Source organism: Pomacea canaliculata, linkage group LG10 (genome assembly GCF_003073045.1).
Source record: "Pomacea canaliculata isolate SZHN2017 linkage group LG10, ASM307304v1, whole genome shotgun sequence".
Lineage (NCBI taxonomy): Eukaryota > Metazoa > Mollusca > Gastropoda > Architaenioglossa > Ampullariidae > Pomacea > Pomacea canaliculata.
This window is the reverse complement of record NC_037599.1, coordinates 20,172,824-20,198,784: the sequence shown is the minus strand read 5'-3', so window position 1 is coordinate 20,198,784 and position 25,961 is coordinate 20,172,824. Positions and strand designations below refer to the sequence as shown.

Sequence of the window (25,961 nt, the reverse complement as noted above, 5' to 3'; positions counted from 1 at the left end):
AACATATCTCCTGAAACGCATGCAGCCACACAGATAAAGCTCCGGTCTGTAAAATTTTAGATAAAATTATACAATTGCACACACTTTGAAAAATAACACTAACTGCTCCACACACTGCTTACTAGCTGTTTTGCTACAAGCAGAAGAGATTAACAAGCTGAATACTCATCAGTTCTGTCTCCCCCACCAAAAAGGATGGTAAGTTCTGATGTTTTTATAAAATTTGAGAAGCATAGTTCAGCAGTTAAACAAAGCCAGCATCATGAGACCAGTGACATTTTTAAAAGACTTCATAAAACCCAAGCTTCAGGAACAAATGTTAGCTAACAGTTCAGCACCATAAGCCTGCAGCGAGTGTTACTTGTTAGCCGATGCTACACCACAGACAGAAGCCTCTTTTGCCGACTGTCAGACTAAAGCACTGCTGAGGGTCTGGCTGCTGGAGTCACATCTTTCTTTTACCTGGGTCACTTGCAGCTTCTCAACCTTGTCAGTAAATGCCTACCTCTTGATCTAAATCACCAAGCCATTACTGGTTAAGAAATACCAGTTTCTGTAGCCTTGCCATTTGAAACTAACACTGTGTAATTTTAATGCAAATCCATGCTAGTTTATATCAACATCATGCATGAAGGAAAGAATCTAAAATAGTAATGTGTATCATTTTTCATAAGCAAACATCTCCCTGAGTGTAAGGTGCCTGCAATTTATCCTTCTGTACTTTTCAGCAAAGAAAACGCAAAAACTCTAACATTTAAAAAAATTATTTGGTAATTATTATTTATCTATTTATTTCAATGTTATGTTATGCCTGTTATTTTTATCTGTGTCCATGTTTTAATTTTGTAACATTAATTCAACAGCTTGTGATATTTGTAACAGGATTAACACAATGAATGCACACTGATCAAACGCATCAAGGTATTTGCCTCTAAAATGTATGAATCTGTATATGAATCAGTAAGAACATATCTCCCACACTATACGGGTTATTTTCTTTTTGTCTTCTTTTTGCAAGACAGCTATAGCTCATACTTTCTTTACTTGAGATCTACAGGTCTGTTTTCTAATATATACCTGCAGAATATGGTTTTCTGATATACCTGCAGAACTACATTCAAGGTTTCAAGCACATGAAAGTTTCTCAGAACAGCAGAAAGTGGTGAAATCATTATGCAAAACAGCCATCTGTGGTTATACCAGCCTGGTGTATATGCTTCAAGCTGATACAATGATAACAAGAAATTTACAAAACTACAAGCTTGCTAAAAAAGTTTAATTAATAAAATGATAAGTAAATATGGTGCATAGAATGTAAGAGTGATACAGACGTAAGCTAGAAAGCTTACAAAGAAATGTGATGCTATGTAATTTCTACAATTCAGTGAACTACGATAAGTGTGATACAAAATGCAGCAAATTCTGTCAAACCTGTCAGCTGTGAAACCTCTATATACTGCAAACAAAGATAACATAGTTTAAAGAACTACCTTCTCCGACAACTCTTATCACTTGTGGACTGACTACAGTACAAAGTACTGAAGAGATCCCTTTAACAGAAATGTCTCTTAATGGGAAAAAAAGAGAAATAGAAAACTTCAAATTGTGAAGCTTCTGTGAGAATGCATTTACACACTCAGCTATCAAATGGTTGCGGATGTGTGAGAATCTGTTCAGTGGACAGATATCTCTCCCAACAAGCTATAGCCCTTATTTTTAAAAGCGTTCTTGAAATAATCTGGCTCCCCTACTATTTCCAACAAACAAATTTAACTGCAAGAATAGCAGCAACCACAAACACTTCCTGGAGGGAGCCTAAATAAAAAATATAACCCAAAAAAAAAAAAAATAACCTAATCCCATAATACACTTTCACTGTGGAAAAGACAGCTATCACCAAACACATGCTATCAGAAAGCAAGACACACAAACAATACAAAGCAAAAGAGATTTTATTTACCTCGGAGTAGGGGAACTGCTGCCCTTTTTCTTTTTCTGAAAACCCTGGTAAAGAGAGACAGACAGACAGCATGCATATGGTTGACACAGATAAAAACAAGCACAGGAAATCCAACAGAACATAACTTTCTGCAAAACAAATGTTGGCAGCTTCAGCTCAAACCAAACTTAACTCATGCACTGCAGCCCCAGAACTTTGCAACTACAAACTAAACAGATCAAATATGAAGCATACATTTAAAATAAATGTATAAAACATTTGTAGGTATCTGCATGCACACAAACATGTGCATGTGCATTTACATGCATGAAAAATATATACATATGTACTATAAAGTTCTGAAGGAACATATTCAGAAAAATCGCTGATTTTTTAGATGAGCTGAATGGGTTGTCATTAAAAATTGATAAACTCAAGCAGAAAAAGGCCAAAAAGCTATGTTTTTATACATCTCATACAAATTTAAGGGTAAAACCCATTTGTGCAGGTACATTGTTTTAACAACAGGCAGAAAAATGGTGCAGAAACAGTTGATTTCACTTTAGTAGTAATGTAATATTAATATATTTTCCATGTAAGCATTGCTCGTATACATCAACATGCATATGAGTCCCAATCACGGGATTAAGACATGCTATATCAAATGCACATTTTCGTCAATAAGTATTTAACAGTTGTTTAATGTTATATGCAAATCTACCAAAACAGAAAGCATACTTTAGCCAGGCTGTCATGTGTTACAAGACAATCCTTTTCACAAGTTCAGAGTTTAGAAAAGGTGTTCAGTTGTGTCAATCCTCATAAGGAGAGCTGTCTTGGATCAAGATTGTCACCTGTTGTTGTTTAGTATTAACTTGAGTAAAAGAATAATCTGCAGTGAGTGTGTGCGCTGTGCCAAAACTGTATCCTTCGAAATCTCCTTCTCCTAACCACTTCACATTTTCTAAACATTTTTAATTCTCTCCAATTGTGATATTTTTTAAACATGGTGAGCACACCTTTTAAAATTGTGATGCTGTGTTATGTAAGCTTTATTATTAACACAGAATTATTTAACTAGATCCTGAAAGCCAAATATCTGGCATCAAATAAAACCCATCTGTTAAATCAAACATGGCATTTCCATTCTTCTTTATCTTCCTCTATATGAGGATACCATTTCAAATCATGTGACTCTACTACAGTTCTAGCCATTGTACCAAGTTCTTGCCATGAGAAACACCACCATTTCAGAAAGGATAAAAAAAAAAAATCAGAAAAAAAAAACTTACACCTGGACTCGTTGCAGACTTGGAGAAATTAAGATGCTTGTAAAGGATAACACCAATGTCCTTGTGGCCAGCTTCCATAGCAACAGACAAGGCACTGCTGTTCTCCTGCTCAGGGTGTGGTCACAACAATCAGGCAGAACACACACAGATAAGCACATCAACAAGGCCAAGCAACACAACATGCAGGTGCCATCATGTTCTAACAAGATGGGTGACTGGTGTCTAAAATCCACCCTCCCTCTCCCATATCCAATGGTAAGCCTGCAAAGTCCGGTTTGGAAACTGCGGTCACAGCAAAGTATTAAGTTGAATGTCTAACAGTGCTGCCAATCCTACATTCCAGACACCAATGTCCATATTTTAATTTTCTGACAGACTGTTAAGTTCAGTAGCTTCAGAGCTGAATTCCACTAAAAGACAAATACTCCTAAGTTCACAGTGAAAGACAAGTCAGGTGGCAAAGCAGAGCAAAATCTCCATGCCCAGAGGAGCTTAAATGTTGTCATGGGAAGATCTCTGACCTAGATCAAGATTATCCACAACAGACATGCTGACGTACAGACAAACACTTTAATCTGTTAAACTATGGACAAAGCAGGCCATATTCTATGTGAATATTTATGACCTACTAAAGACCCATAAAAGGAAATTCATGCCTCTTGATATGTGTTGGTAGAAAAACAAGACTTAAGCTGCAGCTAACTGGTAAACTGTTTGAAAAAATGTTGCTTCGTTCTAAACTGCTACTGAGGCATTTTGCTCAATGGCTGCCACTTTGCACTTCTCTTTCCTAGGATGAATGGGGCAGTCAGACTGAGCTACAACTAGTCAACAAACAAAAGGCCCTCACACAGACCACTCACTGCCCTCATTAAGACCATTCACTCTCATCACAAAGACCATTCACTGCAGTCACACAGACTGTTCAACAGACTCCTGTTCCTTTTACAGTAAACTCGGTTCTCCTTTATCAGCTAATTGCAGAAATGGTAATTTAATCACAATAGTTTTCACATTATAGCTATAGATGAAGTTACTGCACTGATACAGAGATCAGACTTGTGCACTGTATGCTGTTGTAGAGCTTTCTACTAACAAAGATTAATAAAGAAAAGTAATGTAAAGTGCTTGTGGCAGATTACTATATACACATACAGCAATGTATAGAAATGTATTGGTTGCATGCTAATGCTTTGAATACATCATGTCTACATGCATTATTGATGTCAGTGCAGGGAGGATAGCAAGCAGAAGATACAAATAATATGTGAAACTGCTGTGAACAGGTCAGTGCCTGATTTGGATGACTTTTCATTTTGCATTTTATTTTTTGCACCAGAATAAAAAAAATAATAAGCCACAGCTGCTTGAAATATTTCAAGATATTTCACTGACACTATGATGATGCATGATACCAAGTCAAGCACAGACCAGCTGAAAACACATGTATTTTAATAACTGAGGAACGCACACACCACAAACCACATTTTAGATAAACTTTTCCTATTTAAAATTAAAGCAGGGAGTTTTGAGCTACCTAGTCATTTAGATGCAGACACGTACAATCTTGTGACAGTTAGGGACCAATACTCACATTATCTGTAAGGTTAGCATCACAGTCAGCCTGTGCCAGTAGCATTTGTACAATGGTTGTCTGGCCATGCTCACAAGCACACATGAGCGCTGTTGAGCCATCAAAGTCCTGGATGTTGCAGTCTGCGCCCTCCTGTAGAAGCAAACGCACCATGTCTGCTCGACCATGGCTGACTGCAAGCATCAGAGCAGTCTGCCCTGTCTGGAAAAGAAAAACAGAGATCTGAAGTCACAAAGAATGTTGTCGATAAGTGATTGTATTCATGTAATACTAATAATAAATAGCACATTTGTATAGCGCGTTTTTCCAGCCTCAGCCAGATTTGAGGTGCTTTACACACAGGCATGCAAGCACATCATGTTTATATATATATACAGTAATTAAATACTATAATATTAATACATCATATTAATACAAGAAGTAGGAAAATGTTATTGCTAGGTGCCATAGAACAGGCATTCCCTCTTTTGATAGTGATCCAACCTGATAGGACCCAGCAGACCTTGTAGGAAAAGGGAGTGCAACTTTCAAAAGGAAACAGATATGGAAGACACATGCATCAAATATCTGTAACAACAGGTGAGAGAGTGAGTGCGAAAGAAGCCTACCTGTGCTGCCTGGGCATTGATGGCACTGGAGGAGAAGAGTCTGCGGATGATTTCACGGTGTTCGTCTGACTGCACGTAGGCCAGTGCCGCAAGCATGGCAGGTGTGTAGCCTGCCTTGTTGGGTCGCTTAACATCACATACCTCTGTGTCCAACAGCAGTCCTACAATTTCAAAATTGCAGTGGGACACACTGTAGTGGATTGCAGCATTGCCCTGTAAAATAAAAAAATGTTAATAGGATGATAAACAGCACAAACTACTTGCAGAAAATAATGATAACGATGACAATGATGATAAGAAAAGGATCAGACCACCAGTTATTGTAGGTATTAGCAACAAATGACAAAGCTCTTAAAACCAAACTTTAAAGCTTCACTGTATGAAGTGAAAGGGGTGAGGCATTCCAGACACTGAGGCCAGAGAATGAAAACAAGGAGTGCTTGTCATCAGTGAAGCCCATGGATATCATAGTGCTCATGACCAAGGACAGCGGCTGCTTATAGAAAGTGTAGACGACCCTGGGGAATGCCACAGAGGACTGGGAATGGTTGGGAGGAACAGGTATCAATGATGATGACCTGGGATCGCTTGAAAAGGTAGCTTTGGAACCAGAGAAGGGCTGTGTTTTGAATGTGAAAAAAATAAGTCAGCTTAGCAGCATGTCATGGTCAAGCATTTCAAACATGGAAGATAAGATATTTTATTGCAATGCCTTGTGACAGCAACTGTAATGACTCCATGCATCTCTCCAACCCCTTCTCTGCTTTTTTGTGTTGTTTTGCAAAATTTTAAGCAGCTGAGTGTTATCACGAAGCTGCTGTGCTTCCTAGGGGAGAGTGTGTATATTGTTCACAATTTTAATGCCTTAGAAATATTATGGAAAAGGCTAACTCACATTGGTGTCCACTAAGTTGACAACATACTCCAGCAGGCGATGGGAGATTTCGTTGATGGACGAGAGATAATCTTCAACCTGGTGACTGCTGGAAAGCTTGTGGCTAGACACACGAAACCACTCTGCCTGCACAGTTGACATGCTGGCATTCTGCACAAAAATGCACACGTCAGAGTTAAAGGCTTAAGCAAAGAAAAAGCCCACACGTAAGAAACACTACATGACCAAGGAAAGTAACATTTAATGGTTGCAGCTACTGCAACAGTTTCCAGCTAAGGTGTATTTTACTTACCTGCTTGTAATAAAACTTGCATTTTACTTACCCTCACGTACACAAGATACAGCATTTACCTCTCAAAAGATTTGCTAGTGACAATTCTCACCATCAACACAAGAAAATTAACTAGGATTTTGCCTATTTAATAAGGTTGCAAGGGTGTTTGCAATAAAGTCATCCAAAAATAGTTTCCTGGTCAGGACTAAGAACAAAAACACATTAAGGGATCAATTACGACAACCTGTCAAGAAGAATCTTTTCTCTCACCTAAAGCTTTGAAATGCAGTGGATTGATTCTAGGACATTTAATTCTGTCAGTGAGCACAGAGACAGAAGTGATAATGTAATGAAGAGCTCCATGCTGACATACAAATTAACAGTCGCCAGCATCCATCAATCAGAATGCCAGAATGAGACACCAAACTCACCAGCTGCTTGGTCTGTATTTTGGTGGAGTCCACAAGGTATGTAGCTACAACATCACAAGCTTGCTGCATCTCTCCGCTCAGTTCATACCTGCCACAAGCAGCAACAAAGTGGAGGCCAGGCTTGTCAGACAAAAATCTTAATTCAATCATCTGATAATGTGCTCCATAGCTTCTCATGCAATGAACACTTTTTATCTGGCAAATGATGCTGAAGACTTTCTCTTTTGATAAAAAACACAAGAAATAATACTCATCAGTGCGCTTAAATAATAGTCATCTTGGCACTAAAAATAATCATCACAGCATTCAAAATAATATTCATCATTGTACTAACAATAAAGTTTATTCATTCTAGAAATAATGGTCATCGTGGCATCAGAACATGATGAACGACAGTCTGCAAAGGCTCCCATTCAAAGCATCACAGCTTAAATAAAAAGGGAAGAGGAAAGAAATGTCCCCTATGTCATCTCAAAAGCACACCACCTACATACTGAGAACACAGCCTTTAACATAATTTGACTAAAATCAATGAAGCAACCTCACCCCTCTACATACAAAACAATAATGAGCAAGCACATTGAGGCAGCTCATATGCACATCAGCATGTATCAAGAACACACCACCTCAATAACTTTTTCACTATGAGTGTGAAAAGGTGTTACAGTCAAATCACAATTTTCCCAAGTTTAACTACACATTTAAAATATTTTACAGATTGTAAAAATATCTTTTTTTTAATCGACAAGTTTAAACAATTAAATACATGACTTGCAGAAATACTGCACTTGGGCTTCTATTACCTACTGTTAGTTTCGGTTCCTTGCCTCTGAGTAGTAAGGGTCACACTATTTTAGGTGTTTAGAACTGCAAGCCATATCTGCTAATAAATCAATGCACAGGTAAAGCTGACAGAAATTATGCTCTGGAGAAAAGCAATGGTGTCTTCTTGTAATTGTCAGTCTGTCTTTGTCTTCGCAATGCCTTAATGAACTTCTAGTAGCTGCGTTAAAGCATCAAAATACTACACAAATGTCCATCTAAAAGATGCAAGCTGTTTAACTGACTCAAAGCAGGCACCAAAGGTTGTATTCTTTAAAGAAGTGCTTGCTCAATAAGAGAATCACAAATCAAAAGCCAGCATGAAGAAAAACTTTGTATCAGATCAAATGCAATAGATGACAAAGTATGACTATTATTACTTATAAGATAATTTTGTTTTACGCAATTAGTCCTTCTGTAGCATTTCTTTTGTGTCGATTCAATGCCATCTGTATAAAAAAAAATGTTGGCAATGTACTGCAACAAAATATAGTGGCATGCACTATCTACTGTCCCAAAACAAAAATATTTTAGTTAGATACAACAATTAAGTTCTCACTTGTGTGTCCTTTGGATGGAAGCCCATACACATGATACAACCAACAGTTCTCTGTTTTGCCTCATTCTAAAACACTTGTAGTATGAATGTGGACTCTAGAACTGCTTTCTGTCTCATTTTTTTCTGTTTCTGATAGTTTTGGCAGCTGATGCTTTTAATCTCCTACTTCTCTTTCTCTGATCTTGGAAAATAAAACTTAAATCCCACAGGTATGTTTATGATGAATATAATTAAAAACCCACAATTGTTCCTGATGACTACTTCAAAATCCAGACGTATGATCTGATAAATACTTGAAAACCCACAGGTGTAATTTTGATAAATAACTGAAAAGCCACAGGTGTAATGCTGATAAATACTTGTCACTGTGCCTCTGCCCATGGTCTTGCATTCAAACTGAATCACAGCAAGCTCGATGAGAATTATTCCTAACTACCCAATACCCAATGTTATTTGAATTTTTTATTCTTCATAAGCCACAGGGAATCCTTGGAACAGCATGGACAATCAAGATCTATCTTTAATAATATCCTCTTCCCTTTCTTCTTTCATACCAATCCTCTCCACCCCAGGCCTCTGTGATACCTAAGTTTTACATCATGATGGCTGATACAATGCTGGAATTCCCCAGTAGATGTCAAGGTTACTGAGGCTGAAGATACAATAATTTAAAGAAATAAAGAAAGGTCTGGCAGCATATACAGCAGACAAAAAGCAGTGCACAAAATAACTTTCATGGCCACCACAGGGAGAAATTAGTACGCAAAGCTAATCACTTTAAACTCCTAGAGATTCCGCTATTCACAAGAGCTATATGTGTGTGTGTGCATGCATGAACATGCAGACACACAAACACACTGCTGTTTCAAAATAGTGTAAGCACATCAGAGTTCAAGAAACATTAGCCTAATTAGTTTTTACCTCACCCTCTAAAACTTATCTACCCCTCCTTCTCCACCCCCGCACAAAAACATAACCAACCTATCCCTCATAATCAAAATAACATATTCCGGATATGTACTGCAGGCTGACATTTTGCTATTTTCAGCACCTGAATGCTAACAATTACTTGGTTACTTTCAGCAATCGGCTAGTATCTCTAAGTGAAGAATTCCTATATCCTATACAGCATATGAAAACATCTGAACACACAATGTGCACAGGCTGCACAAGCAACAGACAACTCCAAAAACATAAAATTATGTTCTACTGTTTCAGGTCAATGTTTTATAATGATCATAATGGTCTGAAGCACTTAAATGCAGCAATTATGTTCCTAGTCACTGGTGAAAAAAATGAGTACATGATAACATAATTAACTTATTCTACAGATTTCAGTTTCTGCATACACGGCACAGTGTGTGTTGAAATGTACCAACTGTTATCTCCAGCTCATGCACAGAAACCAACACGGAGCAGGAAAGAATAAAATCAAACATTGAGTGAAAAATTATAAATATGGATATAAATCAGCAAAATGAAAATAACTAAAAACAAAGCATAGCGCATGTTTATCAGCAGATCCAGGAAAGGACCAGAGCCCCATTTATGAAAGGTCTCACCTCCCTTGTCTTTGTGATGACTTCTGCATAGAACTAGGCAGACAATAAAGAACGCTTTTTGATACTTTTGAGAACGCTTTATTTGATACCTAAACAACTGGAAAACCCCAAAGAACTATAAGCATCTTACCAAAATTGTCACAGGAATATTGTCTTCCCCTGCCACTTCAAAATATTATTAAGTTCCTATCCCCTAACCAAATAACTATTTTATAACAGGCTGCCATCCTTTCGCATCAAGTGAAAGTCTTTCCACACCATTAACCACCATGATCACCATGATGCAAATGCAGACATCATGTGATGGACCACTCTTCTGCCCTCCATTATAAAGAGTTCTGAAAAAGTTCTGGTCAGCCTGACCATGAAAATGGTCATCGGGTCACTGAAGGTAAATGAAGGCAAATATAAAAAATGTGTAAATCTTTTTTCAATATGTTTTCTGTAGTACTATAAATTACTGAATCTTGTGACACTTTTTAAATGACACAAGAACACACATTATTAATACGATGACAATGTTGCCAAACCTCAAACTAAGCGTCGAGACTTAGACCTGATGATAGAGGATACTGCTTTCTTGCCCCAACCTGCTTGTTTAACCTGAAGGTCATTTCCCTGCTTGAGCTTCAGACTTTTTGGACTAGCATCACAGATACTTGGAATGCCTAGACTAGTGCACTACAAACACTGAGCTGTAAGACTATACAATACATTTTATGGACAACAATATCACCAGTTCATTCTGATGACTAACTTGGGTCATCAACCAAAGACGCCGTATATATATATAAAAAAAAACAACATTTAGAACCGAGAGCTTAAAAAAAAAGCCATAGGTTAGATTGTAAGGGAAATAATCTATGTGGCACAGAGTCTAGGATACAGAATGTGGAAGGTGGAGCCCAATCCTCTCACTTCACCATTACCTCTTCTGATAAATCAGGTACCATCTGGATAGGCATGGGGAATTTCCCAGTCACCTTGTTCAAAAGTCAACAAAGTTAACCACCAAGCTACAGAGCTTAGGCTGTGCGACTTCAAGTAGGTCATGAAACCCTTGTACTTCACAGATAAAGTTTCCCTCATCTTCTCAGGGAATGTAAACAACACACACAACAATGCAGCTGTGTGACTATCCACCCTAATATATACTTATTGTTGTTCCTGCTTTCAAACTGCAGACAAACACCACTGCAATGGCTACTTACGTCTCTCTGATGTTCTGGTCATACATCCTAGCACCAGGCAACCTCTGGGCTATGACTTCATCATCATGACACTGGTAAGTGATGTCCCCTTCACGGCCATCATAAGAGCCTTCTTCGAAACTGGTAGTGGACTCAGCCTCAGACTCAGACTCGCTGTTCTCCTCTGAGCTGGAGCCAGTTCTGGCAGCACAAACTGTACACTGCTTATGGGTCATACAGATTAGGTCAGCTGCTAATAAGTTTCAAATCAGGTAAACAGACTGTGTCATAAAAACCCAGGTAAAATGGTTACATGTTACAGATCAGGCACACTGAAGATGCCACACTCATTTTGCTATACTGTTACATCACATTTTCCTAAATTTTCATGCTCTGCCATTTTCATTCGTCAAAAGTTCATACCTGCAATTGCCTTGTAATCTTAACCACATTTGACACTATGTAGTTTAAACTGATCACATTTAATATAAAAACAAAACACTCATCTTCCACCAACTTAGTGAGTAAAATATAACAAGGAAGAAAGCTTTTGTCCCTACACTATAAATCTGAATGGATTTTGATAAAATCTACTCACCCGCCCACAACACTTTCTGCAAAAGTGATGCCCTTTTTAGGGTTTGTGGCCTCCACCTTCGGTCGCTTCATAATGGATTTGAGTTCCCGTCTCTCCAGCGTGCTTAAACGACTGGCTGATTCTGAAGGACTGCTATCTACTTCCATGCTGCTTACAGCCAGGGACCCCTGGGAACCACCTTCAACAACAGCCATTGTTGATGATTCATAAAATCCGGAGTCTTTGATGCTTCCTGCAGACTTTTCTACCAGCAAACTCTGAGATGTATCTGACATTTCAGAGCTGATTTCCAAGGCAGGATCACTGCACCCTACTTCTGACAGATCCATCTGGGTGATGCTTTTGCCTCCTAGTTTGCTGCCATCTCTCCAGGACATGGGCAGGTCACCACTGCCACTCTTTTCAGTGCTGGAAGTGGTGGTAAGTGAACCATCAGGATTGGTGACAGTCTTAGTGACAGTGGTGGTGGTACTACTCCCATCTTTAGATGAGACCTTTTTGGTGGTGACAGTGCGCACAGCTCTGCTGACAGCAGTGCCAGTTGCAATGCCGGACCCATCTGTACTTATCTCCAGCATTTTAGACGTAGGAGTGCTTCCTGCTGTGCTAGATGCCTCAATGTTCATAAGGCGTCGAATGTCATCAGGCATGAAATCTTCTACAGATCCCACACGATGTCCAGAAAACATGCCCTTTGATTCCAATAGCAAGTCTTGGGAAAATCTTGCACCATCACTGTATCTGGACTTCAACATTTTGCTCCCTGTTGATGGACGTTTGATCACAACTGTCTCTGTGATCGCTTCCTCCTTCCCTGACAACTCCCCTGATTCCCTTAGACCTAATGATGAATTTGATGAGTCATTATGTTCTTGTATGCCTAAAACTGATGACTGCAGACTGGATTTAGATACAGGTGCATCTGTAACCTTGAGCTCCATCGAACCATCTTCACCAACAGATGACTTAAGAGATGAGGATGCCAATATCCCGGAAGAATTGGAACTGTAAACATTGCTGCCACCCGATTGGCCTGACTGCCCAGAAGTCTTGATAAAGCCGAACCTCTCTAAATAACTAACTCCTCCCCCATTTACAGCTGTACTGCCGCTGCCACCACCACTTCCACCAGCACCTACCCCTCCTACACTACCAGCACCTACCCCTCCTCCACTACTAGCACCTCCTCCTCCACTACTAGCACCTCCTCCTCCACTACCAGCACCTACCCCTCCTCCACTACTAGCACCTCCTCCTCCACTACCAGCACCTCCTCCTCCACTACCAGCACTTCCTCCAACACCAACACCTCCTCTGCTGCTACGAGATATGACAGTCACTTGCCTGGAAGTCATCTGACCACCACCCCCCAAATCTGAAACAGTCACTGTCTGCTTCTCTTTAAAATTACCAGATGAAGACTGCGAGTGTGGTGACAACAAAGTCTGACCTTGAACTCTAGAAGATGACTGTCCCTCAAAGCTATCTGTCTCCTGGCTTGAGGTCACCTCTTCTGATTCATTTTTGGCAGTGTGAGAGGTAAGTCTCCTAACACCTTCATCTGTCTCTGAACTTGATAACAGCCCTTTGGCAGTCCAGTCTGCTTGTGAAGGTAGCAGTCCCGATGAATGCTTGGCTTGCCGTCCTTCTAAGAAATCGGAATACGACAGTCCAACTGAGTAGTTTGCTGCTTTTGTTGAGGCTGCCTCCTCTGGCTGCCTTTCTCTGGCAGTGTGGGAACCAATGGTGGTGTACATTGTCTCAATGACTGTTTCCGTGAAGCCACTCTCTGTGCTTGAGTCTTGACTGGTGGGACTGGTAGCACTGAGGGCTTCCGAGGAAGATGCTCCTAAAAATGCACTGGCCTGAGTGGCCCCTCTTTGAATAATCTGCTCTTGGAGGGTCAGAGGACGCTTGTAAACTGACTCTGTCTTGGACACAGCAACTTCGCCAACCGATCCATCACCAACTGCAGCAACAGTGCTCTCCACCTTTTGCATATCTATGTCTGAAACCTGCTTTGTCACCAATGTGTTCATCCCTTGGTCAGCAAGTTCAGGGACGGTGTTTGTGCTGCCATCTTTGAAAGTGATTTCAAAGTCAAAATTTTCAGTAACCAGTTCAGAAGACTTGGTGTTGATGCCCACAGTGCTGGTGCTGGTGCTTAGAGTGTTGCTGGCAGTGTTGGCAGTCGGTGTCGGTATTGTATTGTTGCTGGCATGCTTCATTTGGCCCAGGTTGTGGAAGACAAGGACATCCGTCTGTCAACAAACCCACAAACCCACACAGTTAAGGCAGACCTTAGTGTTCCAAATAAAACACAGTATCATACAATCTTCATGAGAAGAGCAGCAAGTACACAAATGCAAATATGCTAATTATGAGTGAAAATGATTATACAGCAGCTTAGTCTCTTGGCCCTTTTTTTTTTTTGGACCAGGAAACATGATTTTACGGCAGGGTCAAATCTATATTTATCTCCTTGTAAACTGACTGCAGCAGAAGATGATTTGTATGGAAGTCAAGAGCTCTGTCATCCAAAGATTTATGATTTTATCCCTGCTGCTAAGAGAAGACATAAAACATGTCAACTTCTCTGCAATAATCAAAAACAAAAAAAGCACTACAGTGTGTATATGTAATTGCTGTCAACATTTTGGTGGGTAATTTCAAAGCAAAAGCATGAGACAGCACACCTGTGTTTGAAAGGATCTAACAAAAGCTGGTTCAGTTGCTGCTGCTGTAGACACCAGTCGTCGGGTCTCTGTGTTGCAGCCTTTGTTGTAAACATCAGGGGACTGTGTGTTGGTGGTTGCATCCAGCAGCCAGTCAGTACCAGTAGCTACCATGCGAGTGGCCACCTCTGGCTTGGCCAGCACACCAACTGCCCGTTCTGCCACTCGCTGGCGAACATCCACATCCACTCGGCAGTCATCGCCACCTGAGCCAACCGACACCATATTTGTTGTCTCATGCTGGACTCCAGCATTGACCAATATGGGGATGAAATCACAGGTTGTGCCCACACTACGAACATTCCTCTGCAGGACACCCATCAGCGCTGTACGCAGCTCTGCTTCCCCTCGAAAGTCAAGGGATGTAAGAACGGAGCTCATATCATAGGTAACGTTAACACCCACTGTCCGAGTAGCAGGTTTGGCATCATCACAGCTGTATGAAACACCAACACTGCGTGTGGGCACTTTAACTTCCACACCCACATTCCTCTTGCCAATTGCAGCACCGCTTCCTCCAATGATGACGGTACGTAGTTCTTTCTCATGAACATGCACAGAACTGTCATGGACATTGCCGTCACCCACACCAATGCTACGCGTCATTGGCTTGGGCACAGACTGCTGAATCTGGCTGGTGGTGAAATGTTTCTGTACAGGAGACCTGCTGTAAAGTTCCTGATTGGCTTCTGGCTGCTCTTGCAAGCTGGTGCTGCCAAAATGTTGAGAAGTTTTTTCTATAAACAGCTGCTCCCTGGTCCGAATTTCTGTCTCTACCTGAGATTACAACAAAGTGACACAATACTTAAGCTTCCATTTATATTTCATTCTCTTTATGGTTTGTTTAACTACACTCAAAAACCAAGCTGCAAAGGGTAACTAAGCTGGAAACTAAGCAGGAAGTACTTCAATCCTAAAATCATATGAAGAATAAATTTCAAGATTTCATGGTAACTCTAAAGAGAATTTACTTCATTTCTGAATGCAGCAGTTTTCTTTCCTAGAACACTCAGTAATTCTTAATGAGAAAACTTTTAAAATTACTGTTCCCAACAAATGTCTACAGCAAACATTTGTGTTCTCCTTAGTCTGGCATTTCAGAACATCAAGATGAGTTAAAATGTATATTATGATTGCTTTAGTAAAGCCATTGAGCTCCAGCAGAGTTTGAAACCGTCTTTATTGCCTAAGTATTAGGGTATGACACTGCGAATTTCAGCATCTTCCTTAAGTAATTGTTGCTACAATATTTTATACAGTTTAATGGCATAGTTTATTGCCACAGTACCCCAGGATCCTCAGCCATTATATGTGCTACTGTTCTCAACACCTGCGGTAAACGATTGCTGCAAGAGGTATAAAATAGGGAACAGAAAGGATAAGAATTTGTACCATTAAAAAAGAAAAGGTGGCAGTTACAGTGTCCTATTCAGCGACTCAAAAAGCAAGACATAAAAATGTGAAAGGTGCAACATCAAAGACGTTCAACTTACCCTGTTGTCCTTGAGCGTGAAGCCTGTCGGCAGGTCCGGCTGCAGCAAGTAGGGCTCTACAATGCTGTGATCTCCCACCGCCACGGTCTTGGCCCGCACAGGCTTGGGGAGGGTGGCGGGAGGAGTCTTCACAGACGGCAGGCGAGGGGAGGAGGCGAGCGGTGAGAAGGGGGAGGTGGCGGTGGGGTAGGGATAGGAGAAGACGGTGGGAGCATTTGTCGGGGACACCACGTGATCCGACGCATCCACGGTGTCCTCGCCCACCCCGACGCTACGAACGCTAGGCGGCGCAGCAGCGCCCACGCCAGATTTAGCCTTGACCTGTAGAGCCAACAACCGCTTCTCCTCCTTCAGCACCGAGATGCGCACCTGCAGGATTGGGATGGCTTTGACCTGCTCCTCCAGGTCTCGCAAGCGTTGCAAGGACACGGCCATGGCCTCGCGGATGGCCGCCAGGGAGGCCTTGCTGATGATCGTGGTGGGGGACATAGGGGAGGTCGGCAGCTCGCCTTCATCTCGTTCAGGGAAATGTGTGGCCAAGGCTGCGGCCAGCTTCTCCGATGTCATGGCGGTGGCCGAGGCGTGCCAGACTCGCTCCTTCCGGATCTGCGCAGTGGCTGTTTCCTGTGGCGCGTTTAGCATGCCACTAGCATGAGAGGTGTACTGCTGTTGGCCGCCAGGCACCGGCTCGCTGGACACCGTGGACACCGACGACAGCGACGACATGGAATCCGTGCGACCGGAGGTGGACAGGGAAGTGGCAAAATGCGACGACTCGTCGCCGTTGTTGGCCAGGTGGGATCCGCTGCCGGGGCTAAACTGCTGGTGGCGGGAGCTGAACCTGGAATGGGTCGTCGATGGCAAGGTGTGGGCATAATAGGGAAAGGGACTGGTGGGGCTGCCGGTATCGTCGCTGTCGGAACTGGTGTACCGCCGACCCGGGGGCAGCGTCGCGCCTCGATTCTGCGTGGCGGACTGGATGGAGGCCAGGGTGGCGTTGACGGAGGAGTCGATCTCCCGCAGCACGCGCTGGGTGGCGGAGTGCTCGTAGTGCACCATGTTGATCAGGCGCGAGGCTTCCGTCGAGTGAACCACATCCGGGGGAGGTGTGGAGGTGGCTAGCGTCGCCGTGGCGGAGTCGCACTGCGGTTGGTGCTGTGTCTGTTGTTGCTGCTGCTGCAGCAGCATCACCTCCATGGACTTGCGGAGCTGCCGCTTGGTGCGCTGGATGCGCTTGAGGTTGGACAATGGCGAGCCTTCGGCCACATTCTTGCAGAAGTTGAGAAAGTCAAGGTCAATGTGGTAGCCATACGGACAGCACGTGCACTTACCGTCAACATACGTCACGGGCTGCACGGCAGGCGGTGGGTGCGAGTCGTCGCCGGCTAGGCGCTCACCTGACAAAAGTAACATCAACCATAAGCTCGGCGCCAGACAGGTTCGGGTGGAACTGAGAAGATGCAGATATGGAGGATGAGAAACAGAGAACGATATAATCGGTCAAGGATGTGGTGTATGAGGCAGGAGAAGAGGACGAACAGTCACAGAACGAGGAATGCAAGAGACGGGGAGCAGCAGGCACCCAGAAATCTACCCCACCCAGCCTAGCCAGAATTCCTCTCTGCGTGCTGCCCCCTACAGCGTGGACCTTTACACTGCCCAGTTCGGACAGCAACCACGTGACGGAGCTGCAAAAGGGAGACAAGTCAGGCCCCTCGTAAGCGGCGGGCGTCTTTTAGACCTGATGGCAAGGAACTTAGCGAGTTAAAGGGGTGTCCTTGCACCACAGACCCACGCAGACTATACCGACCATTATGTTCTACCCTCCAGAACTCCTCCTTTGACCCACCGACTCTTAGCCGCCCCCCCCCCCACTCTGTTTACTGGCGCCTTTACAGCATCTTGCGCTCATCTTATCACAAACATCATCAACAAAGTTATCGCATTTCATTTGGCGCAACTTCAAACAGAGAACTTCTCTCAAACGCCAATGTTTCTTAAAAGGTAGTGATTCTGAAGAGTAGCTATCTCCAGACGACAAGTTAGATGACATACCCCTTTTCTTCACTTCTGCCGTGCCTGTGACGAAGGTAACTCGGGTAGTCATCTTCTAGTTGAGCTGTCGACCTGCTTACGAATCAATGGTCATTGTTACCTGCAACAAAAATGTGTTTACAAATTCAACAGGCTGTCAAATAAACACGATGGATGCAAACACCAAAAGGTTACTTCCGAAAGGCAAAATGAACAGTCTGAATAACGGTAAGATGAACAAAACTGATCTCGAAAGACCTCCTTCCCCAATCATCACCACGCACTTCCCGCTCCTTCACCTCATTGACATTATTAAAAACCATTTCTATAGTTCTGGGAGAGAAACATCTCTACAACAGCCCTCTACTCAAAAGTAGGACTTTGCAACAATATTTCTGCGGTACACAAGAGCCGAAAATATATGCATCATAAAACATGAAACTACTGAGCATCAGTTTCCTGATTCCTGCCTGACGACTAGTTTACATGCATTTGGACTTGTTTGAGAGAATAGTGGAGCCGTACGGACCAGAGATATATTTTCTCACCAAGGTTGTTTTAGCTCATTTGGCAGCTAAGAACAAGACACAAGATGCGGACCTTCAGGCTTCCTTTCTGAGATCCGAGGTCTGTTAGTAATGAAGAGAAAACAAAGTCGTCTTCAAACTCCCTCACAAATGAAGCTTATGGCCGCTTCTGAAGTAGTTTTACCTACAGTTCATTAGTACGGGGGCCTGGCGAGTGACCTCCTCCCCTCTATCACACACACACCGTTATCAACGGTGCTCTATTTTATTGCAGTAATCGCGATATCTGAGTTTTTTTTTTAAACATGTCTTTATCATATAATCATTATCATTCCGCCAAGATGCCAACAACAATAAATAAATTCCCCTCTCTGAGGTTTTGGGTACAATTCTATTGGTGTCTTCCGATGAGGCTCAACATCATCTTGAGAACAGAAGCTAGCAATTTTGAAGAAGTTTCAGCTTCGCTCGTGAACCTAGGGCCATGAAGAGCGCATACTTGTACAAATAAGAGAAACCCTTTGGGACAAGTAGTCACCGAGTGCTCGGAAGTGGAAGGAGCTGCACTGGCATTGTCACGATGTGTAACTGTGTCGCCACTCATGAGAATGCCGAGTAGGAGAGAGCGCAGTCTTGACTCCCACTCCTCACTGCGGCCTTTGAGACGGCCCCCACACGGCAATCAACGGACGATTGTGGGTCAATCGAACCTGACATGCTCCGCGTTCAAAGCCTGGGCACCGACAAGTCGCAAAACCACAGTGTGAGGCAAAATCTGACACCTTTGTGTGCGTGTGTTTGTTTTGGGGGGTAGGAGGGTGGTGTTTGCAGAATCTGGTTTAAGTTCCCATGACAACAAACCCGCCATCAAAGAGCCGCACGACTTTCCGACGACAGAAAACTCCAGGGTCAGCAGTGCATCCTGTAACTGGCGGATAGGTTGAAGTCAACTTGGGGGGGTGGCATTTTTGAAGTGTAGAGTGCTTCTTAGATATGAAAAGTTACCAGCTGACCAACTGGTGAAGCATAAAGAATTCACTACACATTCATTATTTAAAGGTATTTTAGTTAGGTTGGTTTTTTGTTGTTGTTGTTTTGGTTTTTTTTTTTGAAGTAGTGGATGAGAGGTTTTACTTTGAAAGGTCGGGGAAATGGTCGAGGATAATGACGAACGGACGTTTCAAGAGTTTGTTGTGCAAATAATATTAGCGGGCGGGGCTCTCGTAGCTAGATGTTTGCATTGTGTTACCTGGTACTGGACGAAGCCCCGTTTTTATTTAAATGAAACAACAAAGTATTGATTAAAAAAAAGATCTTAACATACAGATGCAAACATGGCACACTCATTTACACCACACACACACAGTTGTTTCATTAGATAACACATGTAGAAGAAATGATAAGCGACAGATAATTCAAGAGAGACATCAACGTGAAACAAAATGCACTTCAATCCAGAAAATTTCAAAGTAACGAATACGCCACCAACATGTGGACTGCGGGTAAATGGATGTTTTGTTTGCCTGAGTGCAAAGCGACGTGACAGCGGTTAAAAAAACGTTACGCAGCAGAAGCTTGATGATAAGGCCAGCAGCGACCCCCGTTACTGGGTTCAGTCTCGCTACGCACGAATCCACTGGTCACTCTGACAACTGACCCGGGAAATACAAAGAACAGGTAAAACGAGTCGTTTGAACTGATTACACCCGACTGTAACCCCATCATTACCTCGGGAGCTGGAGGCGTGCGTTGACGTCACGTGAAGGGTACGAGAACGCCCACCCGAGATCCGTTACCTACTGAGGAGGACAAGCAGTGAGAACTACACCCTGCATACCACGCACAGCTGGCTGCTTACTTTGGCAGGAAAGTGTTTCCACCTACAGGTCATTTTACATTATGTGGGGGGAGAACGTAGGGAGGGAGGTAGGGGTAACGGCATTTTCCCTTGCTGACAAAGTCCTGAAAAAACACGATGACGCCTGCTTCGTGCCATAACGTTTCTTCTCTAACACTGCATAGCATAAACACAAACACACATTCACACACAAAAATAAACACATGCATAAACGTACACTCACACACAAACATAAAAACGCTCACACGTAAACACAAAAAAACACCCACACACTCATAAACAAGAAAACATACACACATAAACACAAACACGTATCTGACATGACAGCGCGACAGAAGAGTCGTCGCTTGCCTTTATCGAGGATGGCCACGTGACTGGCGCCGAGTGTCGCCAAGACACAGCCCACCTCTCACCTGCAGGTTGCCACCTGTAAGTATGCACGTAGTGGCGGCGCGGTCACGTGATAGGCTCCACACTTTCACAGTCAAGGTCCAGCGCACGTCCGACTGCACTCTGTATTCATCGACAGACACCAACTTCCTTCTCTCATTCAACTCCGCACAATCTACTTCCGGGTCAGGTACAGGTCGAGTCACAATTAACGCATACCTTCATCTTTACAGCCGCACACTCGTGTCACGGATGACTGGGCACTACACAAAGTCTGCAATTTTGCCAAGGCGGTGATGAAGTTACCTGTGACAGAGTGTGCACGAACGCTCTCCATCCAACTGCAAGCCACGTGACGTAACCTTCTTGATGTTAAGGCCTCGTCACACGCGTCGTTTGCCAAACAACGATTCGCTGACAGCAGGCGAGGAACGTGAGCACAAGGCGCCTCGTCTAATATCTTCCCTCGTTGCATCTGTTCTTCGCAAATTGCTTCCGTGCCTTAGAAATTCTCAGTCATTTCCCAAAACTGCCGCAAACCCTCCTCCCGGGTCCACACTTTCCACGTCATTTCATTTAGCCAATGAAAGTGACTAATACAGTATCAACAGCCAATGAAAGTGACTAATACAGTCAATGAAAATGACAGCCTGGTCCTGCACACATGTTGCGGCAGCATTGGTGGAAAGTAACTGAACATTGACTTCTGACCTACAGTGACAATGACATGAGATGACAACGAGACGACGACATCTGTCACAGGAGTGATGACATATGAAAAAACATTCGTTTTGATGTTTTGTTAATACAAAACAAACTGGAATATGACCTGTACTGGGAAAGAGGAGGGCTGTAATCATAACCATGGTTTGCGGTGACTCCGTTACCTCCACTTCTTCAGCACATTGGTTTCTCGCTTTAGTTCTGATCTTATAAAGTTTATAAACCAATGGCAGGGATAGTTAAAATACAGTTTGCAGCTGGACAATAATTTCTTCGCTTACAAACGTTCTTCGGACATAATTTCCAGCACAGCACTGGAGGCCTAGCATTCCTGAGAAAGACAGGCATATTCATAGGACACCAGACCAGATATGAGAGGCTTTCTATTCTTTGTGTCTTTCTGAAAGTGGATACGCACCGAGTGTTTCAGAAACTGTAACAAAATGCGGCATTAGATAAGAAAAACTGGCTAAGGACAATAGGATGGAAGACCTCCCGTGATACATCACGAGCAAAACAAACAATTGCGATAACGAAAGAGAAACAAGTAAAACCCACGCGACAGTAAAACAGGAAATAAAGGAACAATACAGTCTCATCCACTGGCAAAGCATCTTGTGCACTGCCATATAGACTGTTGTATAGGTACTGCTCGGCGCAAAAAAAAAAGGGGGGGGGAGGGACAAAATGAAACAGTTATCGATCTTTAAAAAGTGTCATGAGCTTTCCTGTCATCACCCCTTGAGCAAGCTGTCAGCGCTAATCACGGAGACACCGACTGCTGCACCCTGAGGGCGAGCTCAAAGGACTTTAAAAACGCAACACCGTGGCAAAACGCTCAGCCGACACCCGTCACGTGACCAACACACATTATCGCTGCACTTACAGTCTAATCGCCAGACTAAACTGTTAACAGTCTGAAAAAGATTTGAGGTTTAGGCCTGGTGGGAGGCTTTCAGCTTGGTTATCCCCACCATCACCACCACCTTGGACGATCGTCTTCCATCATCGCCTCCCTCCCGCTCGCCAGTTTATGCCCCCCGTGGCCGACGTTATACAACTGCATGCGTCTGTGCTAAATATAAGAGAGGCGCCGAACTCAATAGGCCATGAGATGCAATATTTGGCCAGACTCTCCCACACCACGGGCCCTGACACTCGCGGCAGACGCCGTTGTTGAACATGTCAAGCTGCTGACGTCACAGTGTGCACTGCCGATCTAATTTTAGCCCCGCTCGGGGGATCACGTGAATTGACAAGAGGAGGGGAGGTGGGAAAGTGCTGGAGGGGGTCGGTGTTCTTCCCACGTATCCTCAAAACGCTAGTCTTCCTCACATAGATGACGACAGCAGTAAACTAAATAAAAATAAAAACAAGGCCTGAATGCGAGTTCCCTTTCGGGTGAATGACGTCACCATGGGCCGTAAGTGTCGTCTGCCAGCCTTCCAGTTCTTTTGATCGATAATGCAAATTCGTAAGCAAGCACGTTGCCTGAGGACACGGTTGACTGGAGACAGTCCTCAACAGCAGTCGGGCTGATCGCTTCAAAGGAGGGTGTCTATTATTTAGGGCACCGTTTCGGCCACAAACTAACTTCTTATAATTCCCCGTTCCCTCACAACACGGCTTGTTCATTGCTGGCCGCTCAAGAGACTATTTGAACAGCTGGAGTGATCTTCTTTGAGCTACAAACCGACCTTGAACCTCAAAGACGGGGTTTGACAAAAAAAAAAAAAAAAAAACTCTACGGGCTGCATGTTTTCCACAACAACGCCTCCGAAAAAATGTGCCAAACCAAAGACTGCAACCACCAAATGGGTGTGTTTCCAGCACATGGCCAAACCAGCGCAATCCGATGACGGTGGCCCATTTGCTGCAGGACGGTTCAACCCACCAGAAACCAAGAACATAGACATGGCCTAAGAGAAAAGATCTTTCCTATCCCTGCAGTGTCTGCAACGCACAGCAGAATTTTCAGGGCTTCTGGACTTAGCGTCTGAGCGTTGCAAGAAGAATATCGTTTGACTACAGCTGGGAAGACAATGCTCATTGAAAAGATTCCTACTCTGGCTACAGCCAAAGCCACTTGAGGCTACAGCTGCAAAGATCTTTTGTGTGATTGCAGCTGTAAGGACTTAACCTCTCACCTACGTTTGTGTGGCTACAGCTGTACAGACGTATACTCCGACTGGTCTTCGTTAGGACAACGGACGCGTAAGAAATGGGAGGGTCTCGTGACGACAAGGGAAATGAAGAAGAGAAAGAGAAAGGGTGCAGATTTTGGAAGAGGTGGAAGAAGAAAATGTCAGCTTTCATAAACAGTCGGGGTGACAAAGGCGGGGATCGGCGTTAGCTTTGTCTGAGATTACCACCCAGTCTGTAACTCAAGAGCATCTCAGGGCGTGCCGCCATGCCGGCCTGAGAACTGATGGAGGTGTATGTAGTGGCAGGACAGCAACAACAGTCCAAGTCAATCACGGTATCAGTGTGTGCGCCTCCATGTGCACTCCTGAATTAGCTCCAGTATTATTCATGGAATCTCAGACTTCTGTGCTACCCTCGTCACCACTGTCAGTGTCTTAAAAAGAGCTAGAAAGTTTAAGCATATATACATATGTTTATCACGCACGACACAAAACTGGCAAGTCTAAATGATACTCCAGGTTGCCTGGATTTTGACATCGTCAGCAACTGAGGCCATATCCCATTGCTTGTAAACATGTGTCATGTCCCAGGGCAAGATCTGAACATACAATCTACAATCCGCACTTAGTTTTACCGTTGCTCGAGCAGACCCATCACCCTACATAAACTATAAACACACGCCGAGTGTGTCGTGATGAAAGTTGGATACACACGATGGCAAGAACTGAACTGCATCCTGATAGTTCTCCCCAATCCTGTGAAAAACTTGGAATTGTTTGAAAGACAAGAGCGACAGGGTGTTGACCTGACAATGTGTGTGCTGCAGTGTATGACCTCAGCCGCTAGCACAGTCTGCATCACCCTCAGTGAAATGTCAAATGTTCAGTTGCACAGCTCCGACCCAACGATTTCGTCCTTATTCTCAGTTTGCACGACATGTCATTCAGCCAGGTGACGCCAGCTCCAGGTGTTACCACAGACTCCTAGGGCGTTGGATATTCTTCTTCGCGGCGTCTTTTCTTTGTTTAAATTGCGTTCACAAACTGAAAGGTTGCTGACCGCCGACAATAAGTCAACAGGCTTTGCTCCAGACTCAGATGTCAGCTGTGTGCTCATGTACAAAGTCCGTTGAATTAGGGTCACAAAAAAAGGAATACAAATGGCTAATAACTTTATTATCTCATTAGTGCTTACTTTGTTTCGCGGCCGGACTAATTATACAACACACACACACTGTGAGAGAATGGGCAAAGAAAGACACTTACCTGCTTGCTTTCCAAGCGAATAAACAAACAAAACCGAAAATAATGAGGGCGTGACGTTTGCTGGCGTGAGTGATGCTAACTCAGGGCACCTGCCGCCTGAAAGCTGATGCTCCAAAGCCACTGACGAAGGTGTTTCTGTCAGTTGACAGGGTCAAACATGCGATCAGGTGACTACCAATCATCTCTGGAAGAAGCTGCTGACCAACAAGACAAACGCCTCGTGTATCCAACACTGATTCTAAACCACGCGCTCACCACAATCATCAGCACCTGCAGTAAGGAGATGCCCGGATGAGCAGCAGCTCGTTTCAAGCGCCACGTCGCCCATGACATTTCAGTAGCCGAGACGGAATGTCAGGGCCCACGCACGAGGAGCGGGGTGGAGGCGCTGGCCTTTTCAAAGAACACGAAAGCCCACCGACAACGACTCTTCAATTTCCATCTAGCTCTGGTCGTCTAAACTTTAGCCCCTTAGATTATGGTGCTCTTACCTACCCACAGGAACTCAAAACCAACAGGGGAAGTGCAGCCTCATTATGGGCCCAGAAAGGATATGGTTCAAATGATACTTCCAAGTTTACAGGAAGTAGCCATACCTCCTCCGTGTACCTCCCAGTCGCTCGCGCTCACCCACGCACACGCTGCAAGAGCTGGCGAATGAGGAACTGGAAACACTGCCTTCTGTGCGTCAAACGTGTGTGGCTTTTTTAGGGGCACACGTAAAAAATATATGTAATGGTGGATTAGAAATGTCAGTAAACAAAATAATCATTGCAGCTAAAGCTAGTGCCTCAAGTAAACTGGGTTTATTATGGATCTTTATGAACGTCACACGGCTGGTTGCACAAAAATAAGGCCACGTCGATTCAACCTTGGGTACTCTGTAGCAGACATCGATAAACAGAGTAAACTGTTGTGTGACTTCTCAAACCCCCATCACACACACAGACAAGTGTCATTATTTGCGCAACACATAACCTTTTCCACCCTCTGGGTTCTGTAAGAGCTGTCCGACGATTCTCTTCTT

General features: G+C 43.5%; 1 protein-coding gene across 16 annotated transcripts in view; it reads right to left on the bottom strand.

The window, feature by feature from the left end:
* Nucleotides 1-25,961, bottom strand: part of LOC112573633 (serine-rich adhesin for platelets-like) — a 44,928-nt gene that overhangs the window by 6,027 nt on the left and 12,940 nt on the right. For 5 of the 16 annotated variants that reach the window (XM_025254171.1, XM_025254172.1, XM_025254174.1 and 2 more), the window contains exons 2-12: nt 18,048-18,147; nt 15,993-17,389; nt 14,461-15,276; nt 11,765-14,025; nt 11,188-11,367; nt 9,977-10,009; nt 7,034-7,121; nt 6,329-6,478; nt 5,434-5,646; nt 4,826-5,026; nt 3,232-3,336 (exon numbers count right to left, since the gene is read on the bottom strand). In XM_025254171.1, coding sequence (XP_025109956.1) covers nt 3,232-3,336; nt 4,826-5,026; nt 5,434-5,646; nt 6,329-6,478; nt 7,034-7,121; nt 9,977-10,009; nt 11,188-11,367; nt 11,765-14,025; nt 14,461-15,276; nt 15,993-17,389; nt 18,048-18,099 — 5,496 coding nt within the window. In that variant the 5' untranslated portion in view covers nt 18,100-18,147. Of the gene's footprint in view, nt 1-1,431; nt 1,457-1,960; nt 2,005-3,231; nt 3,337-4,825; nt 5,027-5,433; nt 5,647-6,328; nt 6,479-7,033; nt 7,122-9,976; nt 10,010-11,187; nt 11,368-11,764; nt 14,026-14,460; nt 15,277-15,992; nt 17,390-18,047; nt 18,148-20,762; nt 20,787-20,824; nt 20,974-21,020; nt 21,055-21,107; nt 21,330-24,934; nt 25,521-25,961 lie in introns of those variants that run through there. The other 11 variants (XM_025254183.1, XM_025254182.1, XM_025254187.1 and 8 more) reach the window with 11 other exon arrangements.